The sequence below is a fragment of the Dicentrarchus labrax genome, unplaced genomic scaffold (assembly GCF_905237075.1).
Source record: "Dicentrarchus labrax unplaced genomic scaffold, dlabrax2021, whole genome shotgun sequence".
In the NCBI taxonomy this organism is placed as follows: Eukaryota; Metazoa; Chordata; class Actinopteri; family Moronidae; genus Dicentrarchus; species Dicentrarchus labrax.
Genome location: NW_026136713.1, coordinates 18,881,356 through 18,897,998, shown reverse-complemented (window position 1 = coordinate 18,897,998; position 16,643 = coordinate 18,881,356). Strand labels below are relative to the sequence as shown.

The window sequence follows — 16,643 nt, the reverse complement described above, 5'->3', positions numbered from 1 at the left end:
TAATTTATCTGTCAGAATAATACAGAAATTGTGTCTATTACTGTCTGGCAGTTCAAGGGGAAATGGCTATTTATAATCCTTAAAGGCTTGGTATTTGTAAAAGAAGCTAGACGGAGGGGAAAAAACTGCCTATAAGGCTGTAACGAGATAGATTTAAACTTTAATAACTCTTTTTTTAAAGTAGAAAAATAATTAATATACAACCTAAAGTAGTATGTGTATGTGTTTACAGCTGAAATATCATTTGTCATTACTGAAAAAACATAATTTTGCATTTACACGACGCTTTTGTGTTTATTTATTTCTATTTACACGAGATACAAGACGCTTTTTGTACCACGAAAGGAACAAAAACAATGTTTTTAATAATATCTGACAGCAGTTCAGACCAATGAAAGAAAAAACCACTCGCCAGAGAAACGAGGTATGATCCTTTATCTCGTGTGCTTCATTTACAACCCCTCGCTGCCCGGATGGTTGTATTCCTCGCACCGCATCGAGTGAAAAGCTAAAAAAAAACCCACCCCGCCCACTCGGACTGTCCTGATGCTATAAAACGTGCGCAACGTCCGCGGTGAACACGGGCGCTGATTGGCTGACACCCTTTCGCGTTCGGAGAGATTGTCAGTCAGCTGGAGGAAAAAATAAGAGTTAACTTGTTTTTATCCGTCGCGGATATTTGAGCGGTCACGTTGTGTCGTCGCTGCGTCCGTCACACGTTTAACTCAACATTACGAGGAGAGCCAAAACGAGAATGTAGTGTTGTTGTTGTTTTTTTTTTTAAAACGATAGGTAAGTTAAGCTAACGTTAGCTGTGGTTGAATTGGTTACTTAGCAAGGAAGCTAAGTTAGCTCGTTATTGTGGTGGGGTTTTTTTTTTTTGTAGTAGCCCCCCCCTCAAAAAAAAAAATAAATAAACCCACATATCAGTATCTTATTGTTTGTTTTAAAAGCAGCAGGTAACAGTAACTAAATGTTGTCTTCCTCGTTTAGTTTCCTGCTAGCCCAGTTGGTTAGCAACAGTCACTAAGCTACCCTTCCACCCGTTTGTCTCCAAGGTGACGGTGGATGTTGCTACGTTCATCCCATCGCCCCGGGTCTCTCTCTCTCTCTCTCTCTCTCTCTCTCTGCTCTGCTTCCCGGGCGACTGTCAACCTCCTGTCGCCTTTCCCGAGACCAGCCCCGGCTTCCCCCCCGATCTGTCGTCTGGAGCATCGGGTCGTGGATGACTAAGCTGCCGGGGCTCCGTGCCTGTGTCCGCCGGGCGGGCCGATGCTAGGAGCGGGGAAAACATAGCGGCGTGGGTCGGTGAGGAGATGTCAGAGCGGGAATGCCTCGTCTTGGAGACAGTGTTGTAGTCGAGGGTATACACCAGTGTACACAGTACCTCTCTGACTCGGCGTGTGGACTAGAGGACCAACTTTTCCGCCTAACTAGTAGTGACACATATATGGATGGTGGGGTCGCAGTATGCCCACCCCCTCAACTACCATTACACCACAGGCTGGAGGGAGTAGCAGTACCGGAGGGGAAGAGGGGCCCATGTCTGCCACCTCCACCTCTTCTATCGGCTCCTCATTCCGGTTCGTCCCGGCTTTCTGCCTGGGCGTGGTGGCAGCAGTAGTGTTTCAGCTGGCCTGGGGAGGCCTGACTCTCACATCTTTCTTCTTGAAGTTGTTCATCTATGTGTCATTCGCCCTGCTGTGCTTTCTGGCTGGGAGCTTTGTTCTGCTAGTCAGGAAGAGTCCTCTCAGAGTCAGCTGCTTTGACAGAAACAGGAGGCAGTCAGCTGTGCGGCTGGACTTCTTCAACAAGCTCATGGTAAGAAACTGGTGTCTCCCACTTGAAAACCTTCACTCACATGTTGTACACTCGATGCACACGCTCTCGGCCACTGCTTGAATTCAATGATAGAGAAATCAAACGGCCAAATCCTACTGTTATCTAACGCCACCTCTGACACGTCTAACCTTTGCTCCAACAGACTTTGAGTACACGCAAACCTCAAATAATAAATAAATCAGCTGACAGTTTAGTATTTTTCACTTCTGCATCCCTAACTGTCTCGACCTGTCTTTTTGCTCCACTCAACTGCTTCCCTGTCAATTATTTCCTCTGCATCTTTCTCCCCTCTCTCATCTTCTCTCTCCCTCCCCGCCCCCGGATCCTCGCTGTGTTGATCTATAATAAATGAGGCAGAGTCATGCTGCTGGATTTAGACACACTTAAATACACATGCAATCGCGCGCACACACACACACACACACACACACACACACGCATATACAAGGGTGATTTATTCCTCAAGGAAAGTGATTGTGTCCTTGCAACCCCGCTGGTGGTTTTCCTTAACAGGCAGCCGCAGCCCATCGTCTGCCTTTCAGCTGGGTTTGTTTGATGCTGTGTACTGATGACTTATTGATGTTGACAGTGGAGGAACATTGTCACTAGAATTTTTTTCTGGTCGACACGTTATATGAGCCATGATGAATTTGGCTTATTAGAGACACAGCTCTCAATTTTCTCTTCCTGTTGTTGCCCAATATTTCCTGATTTTATGCTACTGTCCCTATCTGCAATGTGAAGAGATGTGATTTGATTTGTTTTCAGGCCCGTTTTTTGGTGCCAGTTCAGGAGTCAAGCCAGAACAAGAGGGTGGTGGTGTCACACAACGTGGACAAAGCTCTGAAGGAAGGTAATGGATCGGCTTTACCTAAGACAGCTTTGTAAAAGTGTTTTATGAACCTCTTATGTCCAAATTAATGCAAATACAATTGTAAAGTCTTTGATCAGAACTACAGGTTTCAGATTGCAGAAACATGAAATCAATAGAAATAGTACACATATTCCCCCGAGGATGCACAGGCCACTTTAATTTAACACGTGTGTAAATCACAGTTATGCAGCACTACATTTGACAGTGTTGATGCAAAGCGATGACAATTACGTGTCCAAAATCTCAACTTACTCCTCACTATAAAGTACCCAATTTAGAGAATACTGTTTTCTACAATTTAGAAATGAAAACTGGAGTCTTCATTTCACTGAGTGTCTTGGCTGCAGTGTGTCCGACACTGTTGGATAAACTCGCAACTTCTGTTTTTGAGAAAACTGCTGACTGATGGAGCTCTGTTTCTGTCAGTCACCATGACCTATCAGTGATCCCTCCCACTCATAGTGGATTGCAACAGTAGAACGTCCTGGTCATAAAAACATTAACAGACACACACACACACACACAAACACACACACAGAGGCACAGTCAGTCCGGCTGCCAAGGAGCAGATGGCTCCAGGATTTACACCAAGGGTGTGTATTTGCACATGGTACCAGTTTATGATGACATTATTAGATACACAGTCAAGACCTGCTGTGTCACTTATTTCGATGAACAGTGTTTCTGTTTCAGTGTTGTGTTGATGCTCAATTCTTGGATTTAAACAAGCACTCAAGTGCAGGTCATTAGCTACCTGGGTGACTTATCGTTATATATGAATACAAAAAATATTCTTTCTTTACCAAAGCAGAATTGGATCCCAAAGTAAAAGAAAGTGGAGCTTAATAATGATCTAATTTGATAGGTGATATTTCAGTAAATTCTAAAATTATTGGAATTGAAAATTGAGAAGTAGAAATGATCTACAGTTGTAAAGATTTCACTATAAGTACTGTCAAAGTACTAGCCTTTCCATTCATCCTTTATCTATCCATCTTATTTTTAAACCACTGATTCTTTTCAGGGTCACGGTGGCTGGAGGCTACACACATTCAGCAGTCTATCACAGGACTAACTCATACAGACAAACAAATGCATTCTCACCTACAGGCGATAGAGTCACCAGTTCACCTAACCTGCCTGTCTTTGGACTGTAGCAGGAGAGATAAAACCTACTGTATGCAGACAAATGGAGAACGTGCAGAGCCTATTTGTATGGTTAAAAATAGGGCACCAATATACCTGCTAAAGCTGACTGTTGTACGTCTGCTATGTGGCAAATTGTCGACACACTGTACATACTGACAGTGTGTAAACATGTGACTGTCTTAGCTCAGATCACATCCATTAAAACATCCTAGACTTGGTGTAACCCCAGTGTTATGTGCGATACCACTGTCTTCTCTGTTGTTAAAGAGAAAAGAAGTTAAGATCACTCAAAGTGTATACAGTTAAAAGGCTAAAATATGTTTCCTTCAGTAAGCAGATCAAAAAGGAAAGATTGATTTGATTCACATGTTTTGTGGACTTTTACTTTAGTACCACATTTTTCCTTCAAAGCAAATCTGAATTAGTAACGTCAGTTTGCTGCTACTACAGCATCAATGTGAATTAACATTCCACAGTTGAATTTCCTCTTTAATGCATAACCCATAGCTGTGGAAAACTACAACCTCATAATGAGAGATACAGCCTGAAGCTGTACATTATAGTACACACAACCTTACCAAATGTTACCGTGACCAAAGTCCAAACTTGGGTCTCACATTGAAAAGTTCATCTACAGCAGTGGTTCCCAAAATTTTTTTCTGCCTGTGTGCCCTTGATATAAAGCAGTATACTAATGAGCCCTTATCATGGATGTGCATGTCTGTGTGTTTTAAGCAATTCATTCAAATAATGACTTCTCAGACTGTTACATTTTAATCACTTTCAGAGGTTTAAAGAGATAAAACTATGCAGTGTTTTGCAAAAAAAAAGAACAAAGACTGAAAAAAACATTTTAAAAGTAAGCACGATTTTGACGCTGGTAATCATCTTATGACCTCTTTAAAGGATCCTGACCCCCAGATTGGAAAGCACTTATCTACAGTATGTATTTAATTCTACATAAACAGAAATGTAACAGTGTTGCCTTACAGCAAGTGGTTAGGTGTGAATCCACCATCCAGCTGTGGTGGTCTGTGTGGAGTTTGCATGTGTTCTACATGAGCTGTGCAGGTATTTGCATGGGTTATCTCTGGGTTCTCTGGTGTCTTGGTTGAAATTCAGGTCAGGTGAACTGATGACTTTAAATTGCTTGTCACCTTGTCTTGTACTCTATCTCCCGCACAATGTGTGCTTGGATAGCCTCCAACCTACGTGACCCTGCACACGGTAAGTGCGTTTAGAAAATGGATAGATGGATGATGCTTCCTCTACCTTTTTAAGTGCCGCACCAGTGTTCACCTGGGTTTTGGGGAAATGAAAGTGCACTGAACACAGTGGGTAGCTTAGGGGGCCTGGGAGGTTAGACAATCTACAGAGAAAGACAGCTGCTCTTGCTTAGAAAGCTTGTAATCTAAAGGACTGACATTGACAAGTCAAATATTGTAAATTATTACTGATTGCATCTTTAAATATTTTAAAATTGTATTTTCTCTTCAACAGATTCAAATTGTAATGTACTGGAACTGTTCAGCTTTATAAAACGCTTTCCTGCAGCTGTCTGCCTCTTTAGTATTTATCTTCTGGCAAACACTTCACTTCTCTCTCTGTCTATCCCCAGTGTTTGACTATGCCTACAGAGACTACATCCTGTCCTGGTACAACCCTTTGAGCCGTGATGAGGGCCAGTTGTACTCCATGCTGTCGGAGGACTGGTGGCAGATGATTGGGCAATTGAGATCCAGGCTCGCTGACATTGACCTTGTCAATGTGGTGTGTTATGACACCATCCGAATCCTTCACACACACTTCACTGACCTCAAGGCTGCATCTGCAAGGTACACACACAATTATAAATAGTTACAGTTGCATTACCTTTAATTAAAGTAGGATTTACACAGTGTGTAGGATTTAGTGGCATCTAATGGTTTATTGCAGATCGCAACTCTGCTACACTTTGTCATTTCTGAGCGCGAAGGACAAACTACGGTGACTACGATAACTCGATAACACCCAGAGTTTGGTTTGTCCCTTCTGGACTACTGTATAAACATGGAGGGTCAACATGGCGGACTCCATGGAAGGTGACCCGCAGTGTCTGTAGCTAACAGCTCATTTAAACAAAAACATAACGAGTTCTACATTCAGGTGATTATATGAAAACATAGTCATGCATATTTTATTACATGTCTGCAGATAGAGCCTCCCAATTGTTGCACAATGGACCATGTATGTGTTCATCACCCAGAAACGATACAAGGGAAAGCCAGGAAAAGAATGTGTTCTTCACATTACAGCTTCCACTGCACAGCATTTGGACTCACTGTTGAATCACAGAAAAAATATGTTTCAGCTCTTATTTCTGACTGCTAACCTGCTGCCACCATAATTTTGTGTACGCAGATAGGGTGAAATTATGGCAGTTCAGTGCAGCGTAAATAACATTAAAATCCTCCACACTCACTTCCTTTGTCTCCAGACAGCATCTGCCAGGTGCGCTTACAGACAGAGTGATGATTCACACATCGCCTAGTTTCATTATCCTGGCAAGTCGGGCGAGACTTATGATTTGATCACATACAGAGATGTCTGGCCTCCCTCGTCTTCAATAGTTAAGGAACAATGTAGCAGCAATGTGTCTTGTTCAGTCAAGTTTTAGAAGCAGAGACAGTGAGTTGCGACACAGCTGTATGAATAACAGTGGCCGTGTTAGCTATGCCAATGAAGTTATCATATCTCATATAATATCATCAGACATCCAGCTCTGCCAGAATAACAATTCAAATTCACTCTGTCCCTTTCTGTTTATATCTCAATCTTAATCTGCGTGTGTGTCTCCAGACCAGAGGAGTGTGCTCGGCCGTTTCCTCTCCATCCCTGTTTGGTCAGTCCCGACTCGGAGCTGGCCTTCCTCCGCTGTGTGGCCAGAATACTGCTGCTATGTCTGCTCCCACAAAAGGACGCCAAGTCACATACACTACGCTGCTGCCTCACAGAAGTCATCACTACTAAAGGTACTGTGAGTGTGTACAAGTACTGTATATGACACAATACTGTACCTGTATTTGGGCCAGCTGGTGAACACAAACTCTGAAACCAGGTTATCTTTTGTTTTCGACCCCACTATAGTCATCAGAACTTAAGGGCACAAAAGACCATGGTGGAAAAATAAAGAAATGGACTGCACTTGATTTGAAATCAATCAAATTTTGCTCAGGACCATCCTGAATTACAAGTTAGTAAACCTTTTTCACGCCAGACATTTTGATAAAACAGCAGTAGAAGCATGTAATTAGTAACATTAATAATGGCTGCATTACATTCAGGTGTTCCCGTTACAAGACCATGGTACTGTTCATGCTTGCCTTTGGTCATGACTTTGTTTGGACACTGAAATGGAATAGAGCCATTGTTAATGTTAATAGTTGCACCTGCTAGTGAAAATGTCTGCTGTGAAAAAAGTCTATTGTTACCATTTAACTGTAAACAATGATGTATAATGTAAAAATGGACATGGATAACATCATAATGCTTGCAGCTGCATATTTTTAAGTGTTTTGCCTCTTGAAAGCCTCCCTGTATATATTGTATGTCTATGTACTGTATACTTTTTCACAATGTAACTTAGCAGCTTTTCATAGAAGTGGTCATTGATTAAGACTCAATTAACAGCATTCCCTCAATTTCTCCATTTCTCCAATTAATGCCTTTATATCTTTGTGTTGTTATGTGTCTGTGTGCTCCAGTGTTGAAGCCTTTAGTAGAAGTGCTGAGCGATCCAGACTCCATAAACAGGATGCTGTTATCTCAGCTGGAGCAGAGGGAGCAGCAGGCTGAGCAGCAGAAGAAAGCCTACACCTACGCTGCCTCCTATGAGGAATTCATCAAACTGATATCAACTTCTGCAGATGTCAATTTCCTCACACAACTCAGGCATGACACCACACACACACACACACACACACACACACACACACACACACACACACACACACACACACACACACACAGACCTATACACCTGCACTGCCTTGTTACACTGAGACTGCCCTGTACTTACACAGACTTCTTTTAATGATCCATACTGGATATATATATATACACACACAAACATGTTAACCACCAGTCTGTTTGCTGCTGTGGGGTTACCATGGGAACAGACATTGTCTCTGCAGCAAAATATTAGATCTAAATGTGGGGTAGACATGATACTGCTATATTGTCTTGTTAGCTTGAGAAATAATGGCTCTGACTAACACTAACATGTTGCTGGTACATTTGATCAATTGTGTAAAGGTAGACTAAGTTACATCCAGGTTTACATACTGCACTATATGTCTACTGGCTTTAAATTACGTGTGTGTGTGTAAAATATTTTGATGTTTATTCATCCTAAAACAGCCCGTTTTACATTTCATTGATTAATCCCAACAACTGATTGAAAATGAACTTCTTTATCTCTCTTTGTAGGTATCAGATTGTGGTAGAGATTATTCATGCCACCACCATCAGCAGCCTGCCTCAGCTCAAGAAGCAGAAAGGTACAGGGGCACTGTAGTTCACCATATGACAGCAAGGTCCAAAAATAGACGCACAAAAAAAAATGTTGGAATTTAAGCGTTGTGGTTTGCCACTGCATGCACAGTAAGAAAAAAGGTACAGACTTTGTGGAAACAAGTTAGTAGTACTGCTTCAGTTGTGTGAAAGCATGTCAACAGTATATGCTCAGTTTAAGAATCTACAGCATTGCTAGCAGTTCAATGAGGCTGCACTTAGACAACAACATCAACAAAAACAAGAGTGAAAATGAGTTTTTCTACATAGATGTATTAATAGAGCCAAGATAATTTCATTCAAGACATTACCCATGGCCACATTGTTCTTGTTTCTTGTTCACAAATTCTTTTCAATGACAGTATTACCTTTTCTGCTTACTCATTTTCTGGGTATCAACTTTACAGAATTTTGTACATATTTCAGTCGTTTATAAAAGTTTTGTTTTAGTATGTTTTTTTTCCCCTTTATGCAGTGAGCTGAATTTGACACCATAGCCAAACTAGACTGATTACTATATGTATGGAACTTTACTTTCAGTAGCCACTATGCTACAGTTCCTGTTTGTAACACAAGGTTATGAATGTTTATCATTTATCCTGATGATACAGTAGCTCCAGACCAGGTGATTGTGCTATTGTGTGACCAAAGCTGGCTCACGCCTTTCTTTCACCACCTGCTTTCTCTCTGTCGTAGAGCGTAAAGGTAAAGAGTCAGCAGCAATGAAGGCAGACCTGCTCAGGGCCAGAGATATGAAAAGATATATCAATCAGTTAACTGTTGCTAAGAAACAATGTGAGAAACGGATCCGCCTACTTGGAGGACCAAACTATGAGAATAATGAGGAAGGAGGGGCAGATGAGACTGATGAGCCTCAAAGTCAGAAGGTAAGACTCATATAATGTGCACTGTGATACAACTGATGTGGTCTTAAAAAAAAGAACAACTTGCCAAATGATTGAAAATCAGAATATTGTTTAGAATATTATGTCTGATATAGAAAGTTTGAATTGTATATTTCTTGCATGGTATGACTTTATTATTAGCGCATGCTCCACATGGCTGATGTTTTGTTATTCTCTCTCTCCTCCCCTCGTTCAGATTCTTCAGTTTGATGACATCATGTGTAATCCAGGTTACAGGGACCATTTCAGAGTTTACATGGAAAGAGTTGATAAGAGAGCTCTGATAAGCTTCTGGGAACTGGTGGAAACTCTGAAAACTGCGAACAAGGTGACGTGCACACACATACCACAGGGCTTAGCCCAACACTGCTAATAGTGTATGGTATTAGGGGAATAGTGATATAATAATGGGTGATAACGTTTTCCTACTACTCAAGTAGTGTGCTGCAGTGCTGAGTGTGGGTGTTGTTTTCATACAACATTGCAAGTATTGCTGCTGTTGTTCCTTCACGTGAGAATACACATTGTGTCAGCTGTTTGCACTCTCAGTAGTGAACGCCAGTGAAAAGTGGATATTTGTGTACCGTGACATCAGGGGTATAGTAAAGCACATTTATGTGGTGGAAAAGTACATGAGTAACTTTTGTGGGTGTGTGTGTGTGTTTGACAGAATGAGGTGCCCCAAATCGTAGGGGAAATCTACCAGAAGTTCTTTGTGGAGAGCAGGGAGATTCCAGTGGAAAAGATTCTCCTTAAGGAGATCCAGCAGAGTCTGGTGGGGAACAGAGGAACACAAGTCTTTGTCAGACTACAGGAACAGGTAACTCTAACTAACTGCAGCCACAGTGGAATTTTCTTTATTAAATGCCTTCAGAGGTGCAAATAACAATGGTATGCTTACATTCCACAGTGTCAAAGTGTTCTGCAATGACAATAAAGCCTTTCTGTTGCTGTTTTACGTCCTCTAGGTGGCTGAGACGATGAGAGAGCGCTACTACCCCTCCTTTCTGGTTTCTGACCTCTACGATAGGCTGATCAGACGAGACGAGCAGCATAGCCAATCACAGTGTAGCACTGAGGAAAAGGAGGAAGGGGTCAGTCATACACAATGTTGTAAAAATATTAATCGGTTAAGATGTATCATTTGTAAGTCTGTGCTGTATTATTGCATATTCTAATAGATATGTATGTTTTTTTTTTTTTTAAAATCATGTAGTGTCAGGGTCTAGACGCAGGAGGGGACGTGTGTGATGAAGGCAGCAAGGGAATCAATGAGCAGGCCAGCTATGCTGCTACGAAACTCCGCCAACTCTTTGACAAACTTGAGTACAAGCGACAGGCCCTGGGCTCTATCCAGAATGCACCTAAACCAGACAAAAAGGTAACAAAATACAAACAATTGACAAAACACACCCTGGCATCAAATCAGAATTCACTCTGAAAGTTCACAGCAGGAGAACATAAAACAGCCAGCTATCTTCTAGTGGGACTACAGTGGTACTGCCAAGTGGTTCGATTTTTTTTATATGTTAAGTAGTTATTTTATATCTTAAGTGTACTTAGTTTTAATCTGACATATGACTGGCACTGTCATATGTTAGATTAATATGCATAACTTTAATGACCAGTTACATTTGAATATCATGTATCACATATGACGTATGGACATGTTTTGTCACTGTTAGCTAGCTAACCGTTCCCTTGGATGTAGTGACACAAAATGGATCAGATTTACTCCACCAGTAAAAGCTCCAAAGCGTTTGGTGAGGAAATATGACCCTGAATATTTTAAATCTGGATTCATACTGGCAGGCTGTGATGCTGAGCTGAAAGCACAAAGTGTTGTGGTGTTGTGTGATGAAATCCTGTCATAGCCCGTTTGTTTGTTCTGGGAAGGTGGTCCTCGGAAATACTTTAACAATCAGAAGTGGGCCTTGAGTTACAAAAGGCTGAGAACCCCTGGCATAAAACACACAAACATAAGATCAGAATTACAGCAGCTCTGACTGCTTTAAAGCTCACACTGTTCTTGTGCATCTGTATACTTTGTGTTTTTGAATCTCAGTAATGTGAAAAAATATCCACAACACTCACAACAACTTTTTCTTTTTTAATGAGGTTTAAAAGCCTGAACCTGAACTGAAAACCACCATAAAATGTGATTTATCTTAGTGTAATTTCTTCATTTAATTACGATTTGCATGCCAGTTAAAATGTGTCTCTTGCATGTGTTTGCAGATTGTGAGCAAACTAAAGGAAGAGATAGGCACCATGGAGAGAGAACACAGTGAACTCCAACAGCATATCACCAGGACTGACTGGTGGTGTGAAAACCTGGGGCACTGGAGGGCTGTTATTACTACTGCCGAGGTATTTTATTTTATTTTTTTGCTGTTTTTTCTTTGATCAGAAACAACAAACAGCTGATTCTCTTAATGCTGAAGAATTATACTAGCTAACTGGCTGATTTCCAGTAGACAACCGAGAGCACCGGATTGCTCTGATGACCCTCCTTTCCACTTGGCATCAACATCAACATCAACTAGCATGTGACTTGCTAACAAACACATGTAGCAGGAAAATATCAAGTCAGTATAAAGTGGAGAAAAGGAACAGATAAAACAGATACATGCCAATTTAATACCACCTAACCTTGCTACACCTGATGAGGCAGGCATTACCCAGCTATGGTTGTTGCCAATATATCTGGTGTATGAAACTGGTGTTAATTATGTCGTCATTTGTGTGTTAAACTGTGTCTGTGTGTCTGTGTGTGTGTGTATGTGTGTGTGTGTGTGTGTGTGTGTTTCAGGCTACAGAGGAAGGTGGCGAGACAGTAGCTTGTTACAGTGTGTGTGTTAGCCTGGTAGAAGGAGAGGAGTCGGCCAACAGTCGCTGGAGTGTGCAGAGGAAACTCACTGAATTCCAGATGTTGCACCGCAAACTCACAGAGGTACACAATGTGTGCTGATGTTGGATGTTTTCTTTCTGAACAGCAGAAACAGTTATCACTGTGTGTAAGGGTTATACTGTATTACCACTAGAGAAATGTCCCCCCCCCCCACACATTAGAGGAAATTGTATGTGACTGCAGCACTGGGGAACAAACACCCTATACAGCACTTTAGTAGAAAGACTGGTGTAGATTAAATCTGATGGCAGTGAGATTTGGAGAGTGTTGAAGTCAGTACATATTTTGTATATCTGTTAATACACTATACTATATTATAGAGAATGAAGGAAACCATATGGAAATGCAATATAAAATACCTTTGTTTTGGCAGTAATGTGGTATATTTCTCCCATTAAAGTCTCTCTGTGTCTGTCTTTCTCAGTGTTTTCCATCGTTGAAGAAACTCCAGTTACCATCCCTCAGTAAACTTCCCTTCAAATCCATCGACCAGAAATTTTTAGACAAGAGCAAAACTCAGCTCAATGCCTTTCTCCAGGTAAACATGCGACCAGTGCATTCTGTAAAGCACACTCATATCACTGCTAACTTGACAAGAGGATAACTTCTGTGCTCCTGCTGTAATAGTAAGACCTAAAAGTTTCTCTTAACTCTCTTTACTTTAACATAAAGCAACACAAATTTAAATACATCAGAGCAGATATTCAGGGTCAATCAATGGTTAAAATACTTAGCTAAAATAATATTTTTGAAATTCGTTCTGGAAACATGGTGGAAATAACTAATCATATTGGGAAAAATGTTTTGAAATGGCTAGTATTGGATAAAGTGATTGAAATAGATCTCTTACCGCAACACCCAGCTCTATGCTCACACTTCTAGTTTATGATAACAGCTAGATAATGTTAATGACTTTAGCTGTGTGTGTGTGTGTGTGTGTGTGTGTGTGTGTGTGTGTGTGTGTGTGTGTGTGTGTGTGTGTGTGTGTGTGTGTCTTTTGTAGCGTATGCTGACAGATGAGCGGTTGTGCCAGTCAGAGGCTCTCTATGCGTTCCTCAGCCCGTCCCCAGAGCACCTCAAGGTAATCAATTCCTCATACTTGCATTTCCAATAAGACCGGGCTAAAATATGTTATTGTCACATGTGTAATATAGAAACGTGTCTTCCTTTTGTCTCAAAGCCACCACACATGATTTGTTGATTTAGCTTATATTCATTGAACAATGAACAACTGCAATAAGGAGGTTTGTTTGTTCATTCAGGTCAGTTTTAGTTGTGAATTAATTCAACTAGAATGATGAAAAGTACCTGCGTGTAAAGCAGCAGCTAAGTGAAACTGTAAAATATGTACACAGTCATATTCATTAAAATGTTATTACACACTCTACTGCATCAGACCAACAGAGTGTTTGTATGCTTCCACAGTATATTGTTTAGTAATGATATCTTGTTTAATGTCTGAAGGTGATGTCAATCCAGAAGAAATCGTCTTTCTCTCTGGCCTCCTTCCTGGAGAGGCTACCTGGAGATTTCTTCTCTCATACTGAGGTAAACATTCATCCATGCTGCTAAAGTAAAAGTAAACTCAAAGTGGACTGTGCCAACACTCGAGGTGCCTTGCATCCTCATTCAGAGTGTGTGCGCTGTGTGTAATTGCTGTCAACAGGAGGAGGCTGAAGATGACAGCGACTTGTCAGACTACGGTGATGAGGCTGATGGGAGGAGAGACGCCCTGGCTGAACCCTGCTTCATGCTCATAGGAGAGATCTTTGAACTCAGAGGAAGTGAGTAGTGCAAGTCAGACATGAAAGAGACAGATTCTATCTGCATCTGAGTGAATTTAACCGATCTAAATCTTCATTCTCTGTCTGTGTGCTCAGTGTTTAAGTGGGTGAGGAAGACTCTAATTGCACTAGTCCAGGTGACATTTGGACGAACTATCAACAAGTAAGTTGTAGCAAGTTGACATTTTAATCAACAGTGTTGTTGTGTTTTATTAACCTGTTCTATAATGCTAGATTGTAACTTAGGTTAGAGTCTATGAGGCTAACATCTTCTGTGCTTAATTTCAGACAGATCCGGGACACAGTAAACTGGATCTTCTGTGAACAGATGTTGGTGTGTTACATCAGTGTGTTCAGGGACAACTTCTGGCCCAATGGGAAGTTGGCACCACATGTCAAGGTCCGAACTGACAGCGAACGCAGTGAAACTAAAGAACGGGCTCAGCAGAAACTACTTGACAATATCCCAGGTAGCAACTGAAACACATCTAAATATGACATGTAGATATTTCCGGTATCTGATATGTGGATCGTCTGAATTCTTTGCTTTGTTTCAACCTGATTCTTTCTATCAGATGCACTAGCAAATCTAGTTGGCCAGCAGAATGCCCGATATGGAATCATCAAGATCTTCAATGCCCTGCAGGAGGCTAGTGCCAACAAACATCTTCTTTATGTAAGAATAATGAAAAGTTGTCTGTTTTCACTTTGATAGGATCTAATGATGTCATATTTAACTACAGCTGCAAACATTATTATTTTGTCTCACTGTCTCCTTTAGGTATTGATGGAAATGTTACTGAAGGAAGTGTGCCCTGAACTCAGCGCAGAGGTGGACAACATCTGAACACACACTCATATCACTTAAACACACACAGTCTTTGGATCTGTTTTGGCCTCACTGTAGCTGACCAATCATAAACTGCCAAGCTAGACAGGGAGATGGCCGTTTGGTTAAACCTCAGATGGAAAGCAGCTGTGTTGGTCAGAACTGAGACACATGCTGATTCTGTTACTAGAACTTTGCTGTGAAATGATGAAAAGCTGCACTGACAGCAGGCTGAAAGGGGCCGACGTTTGATTTGTTGTGGTACAGATCTCAACTTGTCTGTCTGAATGGGGAGAAACCACAAAGACTCTGACTTCTTCCTATTTAGGCAGCAGTCTAACTAGGCAGATCACATTTGTACTTGAAAGTCCACATTCACACAAGAACAAATAGTATTTTTGACATCATGTGACCCACGTATGCAGTTTTTTTTCTTATTTAAATAGCACTGAAACAGGTCTGTACCACAACAAGCTGAGATAAAATCAAGGCGGTCTATAGATTACAAGGAATAGTAATTCATGAAAGTCATCAACTTGATCGTATGGTCGTGAATTTGTAATCTAAAGACCTCAATTAAATGCATCAAAGACAGTTGAAGTTCAGATTTTCTGTTGCCCTCTGAAGGCAGCCAGTGTGTGTCTGTCGGACCTCTGAACATTCCTCCTACACACAACCTGAGCAACAACACTTGTGTTCTGTGATTCTTGTTAAGGCTTATAATTGTGCAATATAATGTCATGTAAAAGTCATTGTGATGATTTTATTTATGATTATTATTGATAGATTTTATTTTTACCAAAAATTGTTTAGAGAACGTTTATATAAGCAATAAATTGCAAACAAAAAGTTGATGTGGATTTTTTTATTTCTTAAATTGGTCGATGAAACTACAAGGTTTACTAGAATAACAATCACAAGTAATATGAATATGAAAATGACTGACACAGATTGTCCACTGATACAGTGTCCTGAAGCCTAAAAAACACTTAATAGCATAAAATCTAGTCAAGCTGGACTTAAAAAAGGTAAAATCTATTCTTTACATAAAAAAAAAAACTGCATCTGGAAGTGGTTGAGGCACCTTTTCTTTCCCCCTAAATAACAGAATAGTGTGGTTGCAAAAGGTTTCTAGACTTAAACAGCTTTTTCCAAGTACATGAATGCAACATGTGTTCCCTGCAGGGTGGGTTGACCCTCATGGGGGGGGGGACTTGAACGCAGCTGAGCCGACTCACGTCAAGCAAGACAAAGTCAGAACACAGGAAGTGTATTGCATTGCCTTCAACATAAAAGCATTAGATATAATTGTAGGAAGATTGGGCTGTACAGAAATTCTCTGTATGATCCTGGGGAAAATTGCATTAAGCAACTGTGGACATGCACCTTATATATTTCTGATTTTCAAATAATGGTGTGATTTTGCAAATGTAACTGAGTGGCTCTCAAATTGTGTCCTGGTTGTTTATTTTTTACTGCGATTTTATGTTGCTCCCAACGAACAAACACAGACTAACGGCATAAATAAATAGAACAAGTTCAACAAAAAAAGACAGACTTATATGTACAGTTAAACATATCTTTAAACAAACTTTTGTAGACAGTAGACAATGGCAATGGAGTGCAGAGTGCAAATGGGGGTAGGTGGATATGACAGTCTACTGTAGATACAGTACATACAGTATGCACGGCATGGGTAGATGTATTACAATATAATTTATGTTTTATGTTTTTAAAAAGAAACAACAATGGGAAAATAAGTAATAAATGATTCCACCATGTAGGAGACTGCAACCAT

The 16,643-nt window shown here is 40.8% G+C and overlaps 1 protein-coding gene across 2 annotated transcripts; it reads left to right on the top strand.

Moving 5' to 3' along the window:
- Nucleotides 1-603: 603 nt before the first annotated feature.
- Nucleotides 604-15,697, top strand: snx25 (sorting nexin 25). 2 transcript variants are annotated; one of them, XM_051419080.1, is made up of 22 exons: nucleotides 604-792; nucleotides 1,059-1,821; nucleotides 2,611-2,695; nucleotides 5,484-5,700; nucleotides 6,704-6,876; nucleotides 7,609-7,795; nucleotides 8,333-8,403; nucleotides 9,113-9,303; nucleotides 9,518-9,649; nucleotides 9,992-10,141; nucleotides 10,290-10,415; nucleotides 10,538-10,702; nucleotides 11,560-11,691; nucleotides 12,134-12,274; nucleotides 12,657-12,770; nucleotides 13,236-13,313; nucleotides 13,697-13,780; nucleotides 13,899-14,016; nucleotides 14,113-14,179; nucleotides 14,305-14,486; nucleotides 14,592-14,692; nucleotides 14,798-15,697. In XM_051419080.1, the coding sequence occupies exons 2-22, from the start codon at nucleotides 1,471-1,473 to the stop codon at nucleotides 14,861-14,863; spliced, it is 2,931 nt and encodes a 976-aa protein (XP_051275040.1). In that variant the 5' UTR covers nucleotides 604-792; nucleotides 1,059-1,470; the 3' UTR covers nucleotides 14,864-15,697. The 2 variants fall into 2 exon arrangements, with proteins under 2 accessions (XP_051275040.1, XP_051275041.1); XM_051419081.1 differs by lacking the exon at nucleotides 604-792 and having other exon boundaries at nucleotides 934-1,821.
- Nucleotides 15,698-16,643: the final 946 nt, after the last annotated feature.

Excerpts from the sequence above, each read along its gene's own strand:
- snx25 (XM_051419080.1), top strand. The coding sequence starts at position 1,471 with ATGCCCACCCCCTCAACTACCATTACACCACAGGCTGGAGGGAGTAGC. Across the intron at positions 11,692-12,133 it reads CTGTTATTACTACTGCCGAG|GCTACAGAGGAAGGTGGCGA; the intron begins GTATTTTATTTT and ends TGTGTGTTTCAG. Across the intron at positions 12,275-12,656 it reads TGCACCGCAAACTCACAGAG|TGTTTTCCATCGTTGAAGAA; the intron begins GTACACAATGTG and ends TGTCTTTCTCAG.